Source organism: Tursiops truncatus, chromosome 4 (assembly GCF_011762595.2).
Source record: "Tursiops truncatus isolate mTurTru1 chromosome 4, mTurTru1.mat.Y, whole genome shotgun sequence".
Classification (NCBI taxonomy): Eukaryota; Metazoa; Chordata; class Mammalia; order Artiodactyla; family Delphinidae; genus Tursiops; species Tursiops truncatus.
This window is the reverse complement of record NC_047037.1, coordinates 91,861,795-91,881,922: the sequence shown is the minus strand read 5'-3', so window position 1 is coordinate 91,881,922 and position 20,128 is coordinate 91,861,795. Positions and strand designations below refer to the sequence as shown.

General features: G+C 38.1%; 1 protein-coding gene across 3 annotated transcripts in view; it reads left to right on the top strand.

Annotated features, from left to right (window-relative positions):
* Nucleotides 1–917: 917 nt before the first annotated feature.
* The window catches only part of ALCAM (activated leukocyte cell adhesion molecule), a 201,178-nt gene continuing 181,967 nt past the window's right edge, over nucleotides 918–20,128 (top strand). The window contains exon 1 of one of the 3 annotated variants that reach the window (XM_073804282.1): nucleotides 918–1,622. In XM_073804282.1, the coding sequence (XP_073660383.1) occupies nucleotides 1,550–1,622 (73 nt within the window). In that variant the 5' untranslated portion in view covers nucleotides 918–1,549. The remainder of the gene's footprint in view (nucleotides 1,623–20,128) is intronic. The other 2 variants (XM_033855868.2, XM_019923316.3) reach the window with 2 other exon arrangements.

The following is a 20,128-nucleotide window of genomic DNA, read 5'->3' as shown; positions in this document are numbered from 1 at the left end:
TGACGTTCCGCCTGGGAGGTGGTTCAATCTTTAGAAATTGCCAGAGAAGCCTGTCCATCTGCTGGGATGACTGGCTTTCTGGAACGGACAAGGAGAAGCTTGGCTTTTAATCTGAGTAATTTGAGGATTTCTGTTTGCAACTTAAAATCGCCGCTTCATTCAAAATAAGAGACACTTGCTCTGGCTTTTGTAGACATTGGGAAAATCCGTGTAACGAAGTATGATCTAGAAATTCCTGATTTAATTTCCCCCGGGAAAGAGTGAATATTTTCTATTTGCTAGTGGGCAGTCGACTCAAGTAATCTGCCTGCAAAACAAGGTGCGTGCGAGAAGGGCACGTGGCGAGAGTAGGGCGGGGGAATCAGCCTAGTGAGTTACCCCCCCCCCCCCGCCCCGCCAACCAGTAGCTGTTCCTGTTAACTCCCAGGAGGCAAGTTCCCCGATTTGCCACCTCCTCTAGCTCCTTCCTCCCTCCTTCGCTATCATCCTTGGACCCGAAGTGCGAGTCCCCGGGGAGGTCCCGACCCCCACCTCCCTGCCCCACTACTCTCCTTATAGGAGAAGGAGGCTGAGATATCACGGCCGAAAAGTCCCTGAGGAGTGAGCCAGTGGATAGGCGCCTGGGGGCAAGAAAAGGGCAATTTGAACCGTGGCGAAGCTGCGTGGGCAGCGTGAAGTGAGAATCCCTAGGACGATGGCAAAGATAACGCCACAGGGAAGTGACAGTACTGGGGGCCCACCCAGGAGCGCGCAGCTCTTGGGCGGGCTCCCTATTGGCGGGCGTGCCCCCGGGGCGGAGCCACTAGAAAGCCCCGCCCACTTGGTCTCCGGGACTCGGTGAGCATGACAGCCCAGTGGAGTTCCTGAGGCGGACTTCGTCTCGGACTCGGTCCTGCAGCGCCTCTAGGCTGCAGATCCAGCTCCTACCACCTGCGCTAGGCTCCACGTCCCGCGAAGCTGGGAGGAGAGAGGAGAGAGGGAGGAGGCGAAGGGAGGAGGCAAGCGGCAGCTTACACACGCCTTCCAGTCCCTCCACTCAGAGCAGCCCAGAGACCGCTGCTGGCGCCGCTGCTATCGCTGCCACCGCCGCTACCACCTGAGGAGACCGCCTGGACCTGTCGCCCCACTGTTGCCCCTCCCGGCAATTCTTTCCTAGCACCAGGCTTTTTATGCGCACTGCCACTACCATTATTATTATTATTCCAAGAGAAGGAAAATAACAGACCAGCTAAAAAGAACCACGTATACCTTTCCGAATTACTCAAGTGTCTCCCGGGAAGAGAGGGTCGCCGGTCCCGGGAGGAGCAGCCGAAGGGGCCAAGGGCGGGTGTTGACGGGGAGACAGGAGGAGTTGGGGCACTGCGTGGTGGAAAGTTGCGAGCAGCGGACACCCGAAGGTGCAGCGCCACAGCCCAGGGGGCGGTGTGTCTGGGACAAGCCGCTGCCCGCTGCGTCCGGACCCGCGAGCGCGCGGGCAGCGCGGAGCCGGGGAGGACGCCCGCTCCTGCGGCGCGGACTCTGTCGGTGGTCCCCGAGGAGGAGGAGGAATATGGCATCGAAGGCGGCCTCCTCCTGCCGTCTGGTCTTCTGCCTCTTGATCTCCGCTGCTGTCCTTCGGCCAGGTAAGAGCAGGGGCCTCAGAGCAGCCCCAGGCCAACCTGGGCCGGGGGGGTTCTTTTCTAGGTGCCCGGCCCGGGCCTCGCACCCCCGGAGAGGTGCGCCGGGGCGCATGGGGGAGGTAAGGGGACGGCGGTGCGGGCACAGAGCTGGCCCTGTGTACCTTCACCTGTGCCGCATATTTGGGCTCGACCGGTTGGCTGAAGTTGGGGCAGCGACTGGGGGGACTTGATAAATCTCCAGGAAGTTTGGGTGCGGCCGGGGCCGGGGCTCCGCGGGGCCCACGGGCAAGATTCATCTGGCTCTCTCCCCTTCCCCCCTGCGGCTCCAGCCTGGGCGGCGAGCTCTCGCCCTCTGACCACCCCTCCAGTCTCTGGATATCAAAGTCCACGTCACTGCGCTCTGGGCAGTCTTCCTTTCGCTTAGCTCTTGGAGGCAATAGCTCGCACTTTTTCGTGATAAATCCCCTGGTAACTTCCCGTGGTGAGAGGCGAAGGGAGGGGGAGGGGTAGAGGAGGAAGGGAGGACTTTCAATCACTCCCTTTTAAAACCTCCTAAAGCTCCGACCTTGGTTTGGACGTCGTCTCCCCCATTGTCTGGGTGGGTGGTGAGAGTAGGGGCGATGGCGGGCAAAGAACGCAGCCTGGACTGGAATTCGCAGCCAGGTTTGTGAGCCCTTAGTGAGGGGGTTGTGGATTGTTCAGGACCTGTGACCTAACCTCAGTTCTCAGTTCTGTATTGAGCCTCATAAGAAAAAAAAAAAAAAAAAGAAAAAGAAAAAGCCCCAACTACGAATATATCTCTCCTGGAAATCTCTTTCCTTGCCCTTAGGGACGTCCCCTGGCACTGTCATCCTGAGACCCGCCGGGTGGCTGAAGTGAGTTGACCCTAACAGGAAATTCTGTGTGCTCGCCGTCGCTTGACAGAGCAGCAGGTTAATTTTTCGCTAGAAATGAAGATTTGGGGGGAATTTTTTTTCTCCCTTTGAAGTTTTGATCTCTAGCCCCTCGTAGACAATTGCAAAAAAACCCTCCTACTTCTTGTTATTTCGGCTTCTGTTTGTACTCTTGCCCCTTTCTTTAGTTTTTATCAAAGAAAAACTCACTTCCTCTTCGCGTCTTTAATTTCTGCACATCCCTTCAGTTGTTGGCATGCTGAGGTCAAAGAAGGGGTTTGAAAGCCTCTGGAGCTCTCCCAGAAAAGAGAGGAGAGTGGGGCTCGGGGTTAGAGTCTGCAGATCCCTAGTGTTTGTGAACTGCCGCCGCGGTGTGTGTTAGTGGTGGTGTACGCGCGAGGTGCGTGCCCCCTCCCGTTCTGCTCTCATTTTTAAAGTTACATTTCGAGTCGAGGTAATGAGCTCACCTGCTGTTTTGAGGCTAGAGCAAGAGGCGTCTGTGACGGATCGCCGGCTCTGGGGCTGGGACTGTGAATCGAGAGTCGAACAGGATTTAAAAGCAGGTGGAGTGGGGTGAGAACCCCCCGGGAGGTGGGAAGGAGAGACCCCCTTGGCTTTGGTACTGTACGGATTTCACTTTTTCCTGATCCCAGTGGCTGGTGTGGGAAGGAGGGGCACTCTCTCTGGAGCCGAGGGGAGAGAGGAGGGAGGATGAGGGTTCTGTAGTTTGTTCAGTGCGAAGATCCACACGCCCACAGTCCCACAGCTGGTTTTCGGTTTAACCCCCTCGCCGCTTGGAGAGCGTAGTCTCACCTACACCACTACGCTCGGACCACAGGCACACGCCCAGTTTCCTTTTCCGTGCCGGAATTTATTTTCAGTTGGGCCACCTCAGAGGACAGGTTTTCCGCACATGTAACTGCTAAAAAGGGAGAGGTTCCTCTTTCTGATCTTCGCGGGGATTCTTTTGACGCAGCAAGCTCGCGCGTTTCTCGCCGGAACCCAGCTGCGCGCTTTCAGCTAGCGGGGCGGGCTCTCTCACCGCCGCCTACCCTCTGCTGATCTGCGGGTCAGGAGACTGAGACCCTCAGATCAGCGCTTTCCTTGAAATTACCCGACTGGCAAATGCGCCAGATTTTCGGTGCGGCGTCAGTGTGTTTTAAAAGAGAGAATTATGGCACTAAAAGCGCCACGTCCAGATTCAGGGTGCAAGTCCTGGACGGCAAGTGCCCCTCCTCCAGAGCCTTCTGCACCGCTGAGCCCGGGGGTGATGCAGCACCAATAGCTGGCTTAGGCAAAGGGACTGAATGAAGGGACTGGCCCGCCTGCAGCCCTTCATTTCCGGAGCGGTTTTGATAGTGTGTCCAGACCTAGAGAACAAAAACTAGAGTTTGTGAAACTGCCTCTGCAGGTCTGTCGGTCTGTAGTCGCTACGTAGCCATGGATATATTTTAGGCATGGCATGTTACCTGTTTTGAAGGCAGGAGGATAATTATCTATGAACCACGGAAACTGAATTCGGAGATGAAGGCAATGAAGTATGAGCTCAGCATCCGAGGGAGCAAGAATTTTATTATTCTCGTAGAAAGAGCGTCAGCCTGTGGTAACATTTTGTATTGCTTTAAAAAAAAGAAAAAAAAAAAGGCTTTCCTTGATTATTTACAACAAGGAGATGGGCCCTGAACTGTTTCTTCTCTTGGGTCATCTGTGTGCACCCCCTCTGGAATGTTTCTTAATTGCTCACTGATAAAAAGTTCATTCCAAGACGTAAGCACACTTAAAGCTTTTTTTTTCAGTGGGTTATCATGTTTGGAATGTATCCGTTTATCTCAGTAGGCCTTGGGAAGAGCATCAATTCAAATAATGTCCTTTCAGACTAACTGATGTGGGACTATTAAAATTTATAATTTCAAAACTGCAAACTGCTTAGTAGGCAGTAATACTGCTTTTTCTTTGATTTATTTAATCCAATAGCAATTTATGATTTAATGGGGCACTATTTTCAGTAGACTGCTTTCCTAGGTTTGTTTTGGGACCACTTACCTTCAGGCACTTGAGCAAGTCATTTCACCATTTTGGGTTTCAGTATTCTCATGTGTAAGGAAAAGGGTGGACTAAGGCTCTGCTCTCTGAGAGCTCTGCCAGCTCAACTGTTTGTTTCTAATGACCTAGGGTAAAAAGCCCATTTAGGCAAGGCAGAGTCATTTTCCAACTGTATTTTTCTAATGCTTTCAAACAGCCTGGACAGACACGATTCATATAAGTTGTATTACTAGAAAAATGTCAGTGGCTCCCAATTGCTAGCTTTCTGTCTTTTTTCCTACTTTTATAAACTCGTATCTTGTGATTACTCCTCCAAGCCTGAATAAGGCTATTAAAAAAATTTATATTGGAGAGAATTAGTCTCCCATTCTCCTGGGAAAAGAGACCCCAACAGTCAGAAAGGGCTTTAGGTCATAAAAAGAAATATATATATGCAACCCATCCCTTCTGGAAGACTGGCTCTATTTAAACTTCATATATAGTTCCTAGAATAAAATGTTAAGTGATGGTTGATGCTAATATGTTTATGTGACAAAGCCTTATATGTACACCCTAAAAAGGCTCCTAAACAAGGAAGTTGATTTGCTCCATGGTTGTAAGTACAATATAGAAGGAAATAGAAAATAATAATGCTTTCCCATTGTTTTCAAATCTATAGAAATCTAAAATATTTTCATGACTAGATTCCAAACTTTTTCTGACTTTTTAGAAAATTCAAACTAGCATATCTTTTAAAATAGAAATTTAGAAGAAAATGCTTGTCTACTGTGGACTTATTAAAAAGAAGAAAATCAATAAAAACCTACTTTAAGACTCCTAAGTGTCAACAAAAAATTCTTTATAATGGAGTCAGTACTCATGTGTTCAGTTTTTAGCTGTGCTGCTTAAGAATGTTGTAAACTTGGGGGAAGTTATTTTTATACTCCTTTTTATTTCCCATCTGTAAAATTATCTCCCTATGTAGTACATTGTTCTGATTTTGGTGAGATTACTAACTCCCTTGCTCAGCATTTTGAATTTTTCAAGTAAAACATGCTATATTAAGACTTTTTATTATATTCTTAATAGAATAACACTCTTTAATTTATTCCACTTAATTATCACTTTGACCATTTTATTAAAAGCAGGCAAAAATGTTTCTTTTCTTTTTTTTCTCCCTCAAGTTTTCATGGCACTAAATATAGGCCTTTGTAAAACTGAGCACTAAGTTGTCAGCATTACTTAGTGTAAGATGGCAGCTTTTTGTCATATAGTATTTTAAATGCTTTATAATCACCTTGTTTTATATTCCCAAACACACCTCTTTTTGTTCTGGCCATCTATTTCACATAAAACATCATCAAAGAGTTCTAGCTCTCTGACACATGCAACATGTTATCCCAAATACGCAGGAGAGCAGCATAGGTACAGATATGATAAAAGAGTATCTCTGTACCTGTGTGTATACATGGAAACTTAAATTTAGTTCTTCTCAAAGTGTTAATTTTATTCTTCACTGTTAGGTTTTCAAAAGGCCCATTTTATTTCTCACACATGAGTGTATGTGGCATATTAAGATGAGCTAACTCACTGGAATACTAAAGAAAAATTTCTTGGGAGTGCTGCATGATGAATTAATATTTATTTGGTTATTACTTTTGGATATCAGCTCCTTTTTATTTTCAATAAAATGTCCAGAAAAATGTCCATTTATATTTCTCATTGCTTTTTTTTATTAGGGCAGAAGTTTCCTTTCCCTGTGGAGAACAAAGCCAAGACTAAAATATATCTTCTATGTTTAAGAAGAGGATATTATAGGCTTTTTGATAAGGTTAAATCCTACAATTATTACAAGTATCCCTATACTGTACAAAATGTTATCGTATATTTGGAGTTACTGTTATTTTCATCCAGCTAATTTCTCTGTTTAAATAATAAAATTTATGTTCTTTTCCCCCAACCTTATTAGACAGAATAACATATATATTTCAGCTAGGACTAGTTACAATTGTGCTATGATATTCAGTAATTGTTTTATGGTAACCTATTATCATAGCCCATTATTGTAGTATATGTTCCAAGAATGAAATTAGCTTTGACTGCTTCCTCTCTTATTTATCCAGTCAGTTTTCAATTATCCATTCCATTCAAGGGGCAATCAGAGTTGTGCAAAATCCAAAATAGTTTCTAATCAAAGGATTACATAATTCAACTTTGAGTTGAGGTACTTCAATGAACATGACTGTGTCTGATCTTCTAGCATTGCAATAAAATGAAACAAAATTGTGGGAGAATAGACTAATCAGAAATTAGACAGCTGTCCAGTTTCCCTGGCTTTCTTCCTTGCCTTTTTTCCCCTAAAGTTCTGTTCTCTATCACTCCATGATCCATACATCCTGGTATATCCAAGACACTCCTGGTTTATGCCTGGTTTATTCGATTATTAATGGTACCCTTTTTACTCTCAAAAGTGCAGTTTGGATGGCAAATTAGATGATCACAATAATTGTTAATGACTTGACTCTGTGTCTGTCATAGAATACTTAACTATAAGACATTCCTCAACCTGACAAACTGAATATTTCTAACCTTTTTTATTTAAGTATCAGCAATAGTGAAGTATCAATAAGGGGTTATATGCCTCTTTAATGTCAAGTATAAGAGAGATATAAGGTTATGGCTGGAACCCCAGAATATTGTAGTACGTGTGGAACATTAAGGATTCCGTGGATTGGAGTGGAAACCGAATCGACCTGAGATGCCAAGAGAATAAGGATGTTTGAAATTCACCTGGGAGCTATACTTAGCCATGCAGTTATCTAGGGAAGGCCTGTTTCAATTTGATACTGAAATCCTTTCTTAGCCAACTGCACAATTCCCATTCTGTTCTTCTGTGAGGTTTCTCAGTAGCTCCACTATCAATTTAGATCTAAGAATAAATTACCAAAGATGTCTATAAAATTGAAGGAGGGTCTCAAGTCTCTTTGTACATGTGAACTACAGTTGTATCAGTTAGGTATGGTGACCTGACTTGGGACAGCCAACATTATAGCCAGAACAGTTGGTGCCAAGACTGACTATTCCTAATTGATCACCCACATGTTATTTGGTTCAAATATCTCTGAGTGTCCCAGATATTCAGAAAACTCCAAAAGCAAATGGAGGTAGGAATGGTGAGAGGGTATTTTCTAAGCACACGGGTAAAGGATGCCATAGATTTGTCCTTAATAAGACGGATTGAAGGGAGCGGGCATTGGACACTGTGGCTAAAACTCTTGTCAGCATATTCCCAAGTACTTTCCCTAATAGTAGGGAGGTTTCTGGCTATAAAATTTGCCTAGCTCCAAATCAAGCAAAAAACAGAAAAATAAGTCTTGCTACTCTTATTAAAATTTTGAACCACAGTGTATCAGTTAACTATGCCACATAATAAAGTACTCCAAAATAAAGTGGTTTAAAACAGCAACCATTTTATGTAGTTCATTATTTTGCAGTTTGGCAATTTAAGCTGGACAGTTGGGTGCTTTTCTGATTTTAGCTCCATGTCATTCTACTGTAGGCTGCTGTGTGAGTCAACCTATGAAGCTTTGCTTCTGGGATTTGGCTGGTTGTTGTTCAGGAAAAATTAATTCTTCTCCATGGTCTTTCATTTTCTAATAGGCTTCCCTAGGCTAGTTCTCTTGATGGAAGTCTACCTCTCAAGATAGTAGTGAGGGGTGTGGCAACAGCAGGGATCCTTACTGCAGATCCTCAGCCCCATATTCACAGTCTACACCCTCTTCTTTCAGATTATTGGGCAAGAAATATTATAGAGGCTCATATATTATAGAGCAGTGTCCAGTAAGAGTACTGTTTCCTACTGCTCAAACTTTATCTTCCTCAGGAATAAAATTATGGAAAGTGTATGTGTGTGTGTGTGTGTGTGTGTGTGTGTGTGTGTGTTTATGTGTGTGTGTGTGTGGAGGGAGAGAGAGAGAGAGAGAAATTGAAGGGTTAAAGGCATGCAATTCATGATCAGAAGCTAAAATGTGGTAGAAGAGGGGTCATTGGAAAAATGAGAAGGTGCCTTAGATGTCTATCTTGTTCAGTTCTCTTATTTGACAGCTGAGCCAGATGAAGATACAGGTAAAGAGATTACCTAAAATTCAGTAGAAGATTAACCGCCATTTTTAGAGACAACAATGTTCTTAGTTTGATGTATGTTTAGACCCATAGGTTCAAGGTTTTGGAGCTATGAAGAGCCTTAAAATTACTTAGCTACTTCCCTAAGGTCATATTGTTAACCAATCCAAAATTAAAACTCTTGTCAATTAACCATTCAACGTTTAATAATAGCATTCAATAAATATTTATTGTGCTCAATTTGTGCAAAGCATTGGGCTTGGTGCTGGGGATACTGCTATGAACTAGTTACTAAATAGCCAAGGTCCACTGTCTCTCCAAGAAATTATGTCCTCTCTGGGAAACAGACATCAGTCAACTAATTATATAATTATTTGCTAGAACTTTTGCTAAGTACGGCAAGGGCACATAAAGAGCATTTTACATCAGTGTGGCCAAATTTGGTCTGGAGTTTAGGAAAAACTCAGAAAAGTTCTTTCAGGAAGTGATATCTGAAGTACGAGATGAGAAATAATCAAACAAAAGATATGGGCTGAGAGAATGGAATGAGTGAAGACACTAAGGAGGAACATGGCTCTAACTCCTGGAGGTGACCAGGAATTCCTTGAAGTTGTTCAAATACTTGTTTTTTAATTTCCCTAATTTACTTACCAGTTACGGGGTTCAGAAGAGGATCTCTTTGATTTTATTCAAATGCTTATATACTAGCACATATTTGCATATAAACTTCCCACCCTTTAAACATATGTAGTGAGAACGTACTGTACCTTTCCTTTTTCACTTTGCAGTACATGTTGGAGATTAAGAGAATATCTAATATCAGCACATATAGCTCTACATCATTTTTTAACATGGTGTATTGGAGTTTATTGTACACACCATAATTAACCATTTCCCCAGCTCTTGGAAATGTAGATTGTTTCTAATCTATTTGTTACAAACAATACGGCAGTGGACATCTTAATACTTGTTCTTGTCCGTATGAGCAATTATGTTGGCAGGAAAATGTCTTAGAAGTGAAATTGCTGAGTCAAAGAATATGTGTATTTTTTGTTTAGAAAGAAATTCTAAAATTACGGTTCAAAGAGTATATACTATATTGTATACTTGAAAGTTGCTGAGAAAGTAGATCTTAACAATTCTCATCACAAGAAATGATTGTAACTATGTGTGGTGATGAATGTTAACTAAACTTATTGTGGTGATCATTTTTGCAATATATACATCTATCAAATCATTATACTGTACACCTAAAACAAATATATGTCAAATATATCTCTATTTAAAAAAGAGTATCTTTAGTCCAAGCTAAAGTATATGGGGATGTACCTTCCCCATACTTCCTCCATAACTCTGTACTGTTACTATAACTTCTTAAAAACCAGGATATGTTGGTTCTTATTTATTTAAAGTTTATGGAAAAAATGAGAATTATAGGAGTAATAGGCACACACACTCATATGTAAGGCAAAAACTATAGACAGATTTGTGCCTAAATTTTTATACATGAGATGGAACCACAAATGCAGGAAAGAAGTGCATTTATTATGAATTATTATCATTGCTCTTTCCATATAAGATGGGTAACTTTTAGAACATAAACCATGTAATTGTAAGCCATATTTTCTTCCATTTTAGAAGATTCATACTCTGTGATATGAGATTAACTGAAGCAGTGGATTAACAGGCAACAAGATGTGAACCTTAAGAGCAGTTGATAATGTTTTTCATTACACAAATGGTTTCTAAATATTCGTGTTTGTTCATTGTAGATGCAATATACGTCTAACTAATGCCATTTTGTAAACCCAGTTTAATAGTTTGACTAAACAGACTTCAGTTATTTTTAAGTAAATCATATTTTGAACATTTCTTCCAACAAGTTTGTTTTAACAGACTTGTCAAAATTGTTTATGAGCTGATAAAAATACCATCTTCTGTAAATTTATTTTAAAAATCAGTGCTACTAAATGTTTCACCTTGTAATTTTTGGACCTATTGTGAAAAGGAGTAAAATATATTTTTATAGTTACTTTTATTTAAAAAAACATAAAATATGTACATGAAGAGTTTTCAACAAGCATATGCTGAAGATATATTTTTAAAACAAGGCAACAAACACTCATAATGGACTTAATATTAGTATGTACATACTGTAATTTTATGAAACTAAAGCAGTTTCTGCTTAGCATTTAGTTTTAAATGTCCAGACTTGTGGCATTTATACTTCATTCTGCAACCATTTTCTCTATGTGGTGATAGGTATGACACTTCCCAAGAGAAGTGTTTATGTTGGTCATAAGGCATAGGTTTTATATTTTTGCAGAAATGAGCATGGCTCTAAATATGAATAATGCTTTTGATATCAGATCTAAGAGTAAAATGCAATACATATTTGGATTTACCCTGTTGGATTAATCCCCTACTCAACCCAACCCCAGTATATGGTAATTTAGTTCTCAAATAGAAATTTTCCTTTAGAAATGATTTATTAGCATATGATAAAATTGCTTTTCTTATCATAGTAGAATGGCAAATAAGTATCTGTTTATTAAAACAAAACCTGCATCTGCTCAGCTTTTTTTCTCTTTGCTGATAAGAAGTATGTCTTCTTTCTAAAATAAATGATAAAACAGTAAAAAGAATAGAGTTTCCAGGTATAGTTTAGAGGTGATCATTTTTTTAGAATTGATCCTAAATGTTCAGCTAGAAAGGATTTGAACTACCTGAGTAGTGAGTTTTTGTGTACAGTGTGGCTATACCTCAGTGGTATTAAAAACTAATTGCTTAATTTTTATAGACTGTCAAGGCTTACAGATTTCACAGACTGTCAATACATAGCATATATTCCATTGCACAAGAGCTCAAGAGCTTGGGCTCTGTATCAGAGCATTAGTTTGATTACTGTCTCTTGTCTTTTTTTCTGTTTTGTAAAATGAGGATTACAGTACTATGAAGTTCATTGGATATGAATATTCAAAAAGATAATGAGTGTATGGCACATGTCTCAGTGCCTGGCACACAGTGGACTCTCAACCAATAATAATCATTATGAATCACATTTTTAAGTAATCACAATATTATAATAAATGCCAGTTTATTCATATCAGAAAAATATGTGAAATACCGCATTTTACTGGTTGGAAGATATATTTAGTTCCATTAAACTACATTTTTGAGTTTCCATAACAAAATTTGAATCCATATTCTTATTAGGATGTATCATAGTCCCAGTATCTGTCAAATAACTTTTTAGTTTTACCAACTCAAGGAAAACAAAAGAAAAACGCAAATTGAAAATTGCAGCCTTAAAATGTAATTTCCTGCAAACAAAAACCGTGAAAGAGAAAGAACACATTCTAAAATTATAAAGACATATGTAATTTACAATATTATTCTTAGAAATTGATATTGCATATGTGCTTCTAAAATTTGAAAGGTACTAGAGCTTAGAAAGAGAAAAAATTTACAATTATTATAATAGAATTGTTTTGAAGATAAAATTGTGATTTTAAATACAAGGCCTATTTTCTCAACCATAATTCAATAGAGGGAGCTCCACTACTTTTTTTTTGTGAGCACTGGAGGGTGCTTTATTAATTATGATTTTCTGGTGACCTCTAATTTAATGGTGAAATTATTAAAAATCTGTAATTTTAATATTAATGTTTTTTTGAAATTGAGTAATATCTTCCTCTTGTTAATGGAATTCAAAAATGCTTCTACAAATAATTGTTTTAAAACCCTAGTTCTTAGTTCCCTATACCCTTTGGATAATAAATCACTAGAAGAAATTAAAGTAGGTGTACTCTTGAGAAGCATACTTTAATATAGGAAAGCATCAAAGGAGAACAAAGTTTATTTCCAGTAAAATAATGAATATTTTGATAATACTTTTGTGGTATCTATTAAGTGAAAACAGTTATATATTAGAATAGGAGAAGAAAAATAGTATTTTTCTCACTCTGCCTAGATTTTTAATCAAGTGATTATAGATTTCTATGTGGAAATGGCCTATACTCATATCTTTCCCTCTTTTTTATTTTCCCCAATATCCCCTTGATTTAGATAACTCCAACTATACTTTCAATACTAAGTTGATATCCATCACCTGTGTGACCCTGACAATTCATTTACCCTTTATGAGGTTCACTTTTGTCAAGGAAGTATTGTCTCATATGATTTCTAAGATCTTTGCAGCTTAAAAATTCTAAGATTCAAAATTATACATTGATTTAGAATATTTTATATAGGTTCGAATCAATGGTAAGCAATAATTTTTACTGGAGGTCCAATTAAGGAAAAAAAGGTTTTAAATGACGATCCCCATTTACTCTTTATTCAAAATGGAAATTATTTTTTTGAGTTCTGCAGAAAATTGCATAATCTCACACATAGACCTCCTAATTTATTTCAAAAATGCCATCAGTTAAAGAAACAGCCCAGTTGTCTGGTACATGTAAGAATCTCCAAAACAGAGACAGATTTTAAACATTTCATATTAAAATTAGATATGTGCTCTTGTGGCGGTGCTGGTAGGGAAGCCTGGGATTGAGGCCTGTAGTTTATGCATTAAGGTTTTAAGCGTTCTTTCAAGTAAGTGCTGGTTTTATTTAGTTTTCTTTCTGTGATAGATTAGAGTTTGAGAATGTGGCTTCTGGAGCCAGACTGTGTGGTTCTGAGACCTGTATCTCCATCCTCCACCCTCCCAGCCGGGTGACACTGGACAAATTGCTTAACCCGTCTTCTGTCCTAATTTGTGCAGTAGGGACAAACTCATCCAATCGTATGACTGTCAAATAATACGCTCTCAATAAATTGTTAGTATTATTGAAATATTTAATTTCAGTTAATCTTTCCACCTTCCCGCAAATACAAATATAAACCCAGCTTACTCGGATGAGTACATAAAGAAGAGAGGTCTCAGGTTGTTCAAAATCATAAAATTGATAGCTGTAGCTCCTCCCCACTCCACCTTTTTTTCCTACTCAAGAAGTGGAATATTAATGAGAGTGATGTCATATTATTTATTGGGCATAACCTTGAATCTATTCACTATATAAAATAAATAAATCATTCACAAATGCCTAGACTTTATCCATTAATTATTAGTATCATATTCATGATGACACAATTCTTATCATCTGATAATAAATCATCATTGCATTGTGATCCTGTGGTTGAAATCTAAACTTAGAGGTAAAATTAAGGCTAAAAAAGAGACACCTTGCAGATTGTAGTTCACAATGTCTGAGAACATATTGCTGTTTTAGGTCATTTCTGTAAGTTGGCCAGAGGTAACTTAGGAGTAAGAAAATGTGTGTGTGCTTATAACAGATTTATGTAGACTCTAGATTCTGAGTAAAATAGAGTAGTGATCATAAGAAGTTTTAAGGAAGTGAACAAAATAAACAGTCTAAAGTTTTCCCTAACTTCAGTCTAGCTCCCCTCCAATCTCTTCTCCCCTCTGCCATTAAAATGAGTAAGATATGAATAGAATCTTGTAACTGCTCTGCTTAAAATACTTCAATGGCTCCCTGTTGCAGTAAGGATAAACTGCAAACTTATTAGCATAGCATTTAAGGTCCTTCATGCATTTCTCAACACAGTCTTTCTTGGAAGTCCATGCTCCAGCCATACTTCTAAGTGTGCCATGGCCTTCTTGTTTCCTGTGTTGTTATTCATGTCACTGTCTTCTTCCAGAACTCTCTCTGCACCCTCCCCCATCACCCTCCCTTTGTCTGAAAAATAGCTAGCATCTCCATCCTTCAGAACACAGTTTAGATTCCATCTTCTCCAGAAATTCTTCGTTGATCGTCCTAAAGTGTCCGTTCGGCGTAGTTCCAGAGCTAATTTCACTTATTGCCTATTGCCTGTTTATTCATTTCTCTCTACTTTAGAATATTTTTGTGTTCTAGAGGCAGGGCCTATGTCTTAGTCTTTTTTCTGCTCAGTGTCTACTGATATACAGTATATCCCCAGTACATATATGATGATTGAATAAACACATTAGTCAAAATTAGAAATATCGATTATTAATAAAGCCTACGTATATTCACATATGAATTAGAAATATCTGTATTGAGACAATTTTTCAATTGCTTTTAAAAATTTAGTTAGAGAATGACTAATATCCTGAATTATGGTTCTTTAAAAAAATAAACAAAACAGTATTTGCCATATTCTACCCAAGCTATGCAATGAAGTATAAAAAGAAATGAAATAAAGTTAGACGAATTTTTCTTCCAGGTGTCAATCCAGATTAACATAAAATAAAAACCTTAATAACTGTCTTCTTTGAGTTTTCATAGACATTGAACATTAAATGTAAGATCATCCGGAGAAATACAAAAATTTATTTAAACTGATTTATTTAACTAAGTTTTTCTAGGATAATTCTAGGAACACATTCTCAGTGGCAGTAAACGACTGGTAATATTTTTATTTCTCCTGTTTTTAATTCTTAGATTAAACCTTTGGATCAGGGCATTTTCCTGAATATGGCAAAAATAGTATAGAAAAGATTTCATGAGAAGTTGATCAATCACACAGGCAATATTGAATATATTTGTACCACAGAAAATATGTGTGTATTGTGGACCATGCCTTGAATGCCGTTAACAGTAAAATATCAGAGATAATTCAGAGAAAATCTGGTGTTACTTTTGCAGAAGGATTTTTTTATTGACGAATTAAAAGAATTCAGACACAAACCTAAATAAAAATTGAAAGATTTTGTTTTTACTGAAAAATAAACCTTGTGCTCTTGAAACTGACATCTTTTCTCTGGGCAAAATAATCTAAATCCTTATAATCTTTTTAATTAAAGTCTTTTTTTTAATAAGCCTTTATTTTATTTTATTTTTACTTTACTTTGGATCCTTCCCAGTTGTTCTGAATTTTAACTTCCCTATGGTTTTATTCCCCATAGAAAACATTGTTAGTAAAGTTTTACTTCTATGGTCTGATAGTCAAGTCCTGAATTCCCACAGAGAAATTCTAATATTTTTCTAATATGTTATAAAAGTTACTTGTCCAGATAAACCAATATAAATGCAACATGTTGTCACTGATAGCTCCCATGTATTGTATACCTGCTGTGCTCCATGCACAGTAGTACTTTACAAAAGAATGACCAATATATTTGTATAATCAATTTTAAATGTAAAAACTGTACTTTTTATTTTATTTTTTGAATTACAAAATACTCTCACTTTCAGCCTTTACAATATAAGACTTTGAATGCAGTATAGCATATGTATCAAAAAGTAATCAGAGCAAAGTTATTATCAAATAAAGCCAAGTAAATGAGACTTTCTCTTTCTTTAAATATATAAAACTGGTTGGGCCATACCAATGACCTGTTAAGAGTCTGGATTAATCAAGTAGTCTACATGAAAATTATTATTTTTTATCTCTTCTACTTGAAAAAATGTTACCCATTTCTATGACAAATATTGCATGGATTCTTGGGTTCTAATATAGATTTCACATTAATGTTATTGTGATCCAACAAAATAATCTTCCCACAGACATGTCAGACAATATAAAAATAATAGAGATTTCACTTTTCCATGGAAGCAGAATCGAAGGTTAATACAATGAAATAATTTTCCTCATCAACGAGTCTTATTTTATTCTGTGTGAATAGGTTTAAAAAGTTAAATTTTACTATAATGGGTGTAATTACAGGAAACGTTGAGTGTTCTGTATATGCTGTAGAGGACATGTGATACTTAAGTGGGCAGCTTGTACTACTGAGGAAGGTACAGGAGGGAATGAGTGGACCTCTCTACAGAGAGAAAAGAGAGACAAAACCTGAATGCTAGCATGAAAGAGAAATTGCTGTTTAAAAAGAGATAACCACAGATTGCTTACGTGGACCAGTAACATCATACTATAAAATAATTTTTATTTTCGGCTCTGCATGGAGTTGATAATACACTCTAATAATTCCAAATTTGAATCTCTCTTCTCAATAACTAAAAATCACTTGATTTTTTTATCTTGGAGAGGGGAGAACAATGGCTGGAAAGAAACTTCTTACAGAGAAATTTTGATGTAAATCTCTATTGAAATCCAGATACTTATTGACCAAATTTAGCAGTGCTTATCAAATTCTACAATAGCAGAATGTGAATTCATGGTTCTTTATCAAAGTTGAGTAATTCTGAACAGTCTAAGGCATATCATTTAATAGTGAAATTATATAAATATACAATACATCTGTCAGTTTCCAACTGAGCGTATTTGTGTATACTCAGATCTTTGGTGAGTGCTAAAGGCTTATCTGTACAGATTCAGTTCCCTGAACCAGTGAGAATCTAGTAAGACAGTGTTTTTGAAACTACTCCCCCCAAGAGATGGATGGAACATATACTATTAATATAGTATTGAATGATCTGCTCTAAATCTAGAGATCAGTGGGCCTGAGATAAGACTTGAGCATTGGGATTTTATTTCAAAGAGTGGGGCTGGGCTGGAATAAAGAGTTTACTTCCCAAGTGTGCAGAGGAAGTTAAAATTAGAGAAATGAGTATAACAGAGAGATGAGTGGGTGACTAGTCAAGTTCTGGACAGGTAGGTCTGATAGGTGAACAAATCTGAAGGAAGAAGAAATGGATTTTAGAAAATCAGAGTTAGGAAGCCAAAACTGAACCAGTGAAACGTGTTTGGTTAGAACAGGTGCCTCTACATCTGTTTGGAATCAACTACGCAATGGTTCATGCATGGGCCAACTGAATAGAAATATTCAAGGTCATAATAAACTGCAAATTTGGTTCTACTTACAGCTTCCCTCTCTTGGTTTATTCATAAAGAGAGAGCCCAAACAAATCCATTCTCATTGGCTAGGGACGTTATTACCCATGCTTAGATTTTGCACGACTTTTTCCCTACATCCTACCTTCCTACCCCTTTTCCCTGTGACCTTTACCCCTAGACATCAGACCCCACTTCCTGAGAGCCTAAACTTGGCCTATCATCATATTAAAGTAAATATATATGTTTAGTTGCTTTCTTAGTGAGTTGTGGATTTTTTAAATTAAAATTATGTGGAAGGTGTTTATTATTTCCTATCGAGTTAGGCATATTTATGAGAAGCATACCTGTTGGGACACAAAGCCCAATTCAGGAACTACCAAATAACTGGTATCACTGTATGCCTTTTACAAGCACGGTCTACAATGTTTAAAATGCTATCCTCTGAGCTTAATCCTTTAACATGAAAACAAATATCAAAGGTAGTATGAAGATGTTATCTAATAAACATTATTTTCCCAGTAGTTTTAATCTCACTCTGGTTAATATCATATTAAGTGTTAGTGATATTTCAAATTGATAAGTTTTGAGTTTCATCTTCTTTTTTCACCTCAGATCATTTTCTAGATAGAAATTTAGAGATTTCTCCATAAGAGAAATAGAATAGCTGAGGAGTAATTACATTTTCCACAGCAGTATTTAGTAGTCAGACAGGCTGAGCTTCCAAATGAGTTTGCTATAGGAATGGTAGGAGGAAATAAAAATAATAAACGATCCTCCCCACCTCCCGCAAAAAACCCTAAGAAACCGTCAAACAAAGCCCAGAAACGCTTCAAACATAAGATCATCCTTTACTTTTTTGTTGATTATTTACTTTGCCCTCTGGAAATATTGCACAACCTGTTAGCTTTTTCTCTTTAGATGTTTGCAGGATACGGAATGTACTACTAAGTTTAAAAAAAATAACATTGATTCTCACAGCAGAACCAGTGTGTACTTGTTAACCACATAAGTACACTGTTAAACATAGTTGCTTCACAAATAATAAAATAAAATGAAAAAGAAGAAAACAGGCCCCATGCAAACAGTTCATACACTCCACTAACTTTATTATTTAGTAATTAAACTAGAAAACATTTAATAGTGAGTGTTGGTTTATCATTGTTGAATCAATAACAGTAACCAGGATCATTGTGGCATTAATAACAGTGACCAGGAGCTTTCCTACTCTGTGGGGCTTGACTGCCGATGGTCAATGGCAGAGTGATGTAGAAGATTGGAGAGGGAATATGAGCCCCAGGTTTCGGTTCTGCCTTTGTCAGCAGCCCTGGGATTTTGCTTAGTCACTTCATATATTTGTTCTTTATTTCTTTGCTTGTTCAATGATGATATTAGGCCAGAACTGGGTGGATTTCCTTCCATGTGATTATGTGTTGTGTGATTTAATTCCATTGCCGAATAAAAAGGATCTTTGCATTGTATCTTTTGGTATTATTTGTTCTTCTTTTGTTCTCACCAGCATGCTCAATTAAGGGCTAGACATGTAACATTTTGCAGATTGAGATTCCCAGTCACAGTGGACCATAAATAAAATAATAAGTCATAGAAATAAAGAATACAGTACAGACAAGCATTAACAGTGTGTGAAATTATGATAGACAAGGAGGGATACAACTTCTCCCCTGTTCAACACTGAACATACTTCATGAGAATACACTATTATATTTCAATATTTTAAATAAAGATTTAGAGAAATTGGATTTGGTTCAGAGAAAAACAATAAACTTGATTAAACCTTATACAATACAGGTTCTGTGAGGAAGAGTTAACGTCTGGAGAAGGAAGGTGTAAACTGTGAATTAATAGCTGTTGTGAAAACACTGATCCATGATTTCCTGTCTTCACAGACAGCTGTCCCACACCAATAATCACAAAACAGGATTCAGCAGCTGAAAGAAAAAGCTAGTTCCTTGACTTTGAATTTGCTGCTTTTGAGAACGACTGAGAGACTGCTATCGCTGATAGTGTTAGAAAATGTTATAGCCAATTGTCTGTCTGGAATGTTTTATATGTATTCCATACTCAAGGCAGAGATGTTTCTGATATCTCTTTCAATGTAGACATCACTATGAAAGGATAATAAATTTGGTGATAAATACTTCATTTTTCTTATCTGTAAAGTGATAGAAACTGTAATTTAAGATCCCTTCTGGTTCAAATTGTCTATGATTTTTGAGTGTTGGGATGTTGGATCTACACCTTAGCTTAATATTTGATTGTAGAAATATCCTTCTAGGAAACTTAGTTTAAGAGACCAGACTTTTCTTTCTTTTTCTTTTAAAAGATAAAATGGGTAGATTTTGAACTTAATAATTATTGCAATAGATTCCAAATGAGTCTAGCCACACCCTGTGGATCTTTTAGCTCTTGGAGGCTCAAAATCCTGACACTTTACAATCAAGATATAAAGACTATAAATTGAATGGTTATATTAAGGATTTTGTGAAAGAAAAGAGAAAGAATGAATAACTGAAACAAGCTACTTAAGTGGGCAAGTTATGTAATGTCTCTAGGTCAGTTTACTTATCTGTAAAGTGAAAGGAATAATAATAATTATATCAGAGTTTTGTTGAAAGAACTAAATGAGATAATCTTTGTAAAGTAATTAGCAAATTGAATGGCAAGGAGTACAGGCTTCAGAAATGTTAGCTA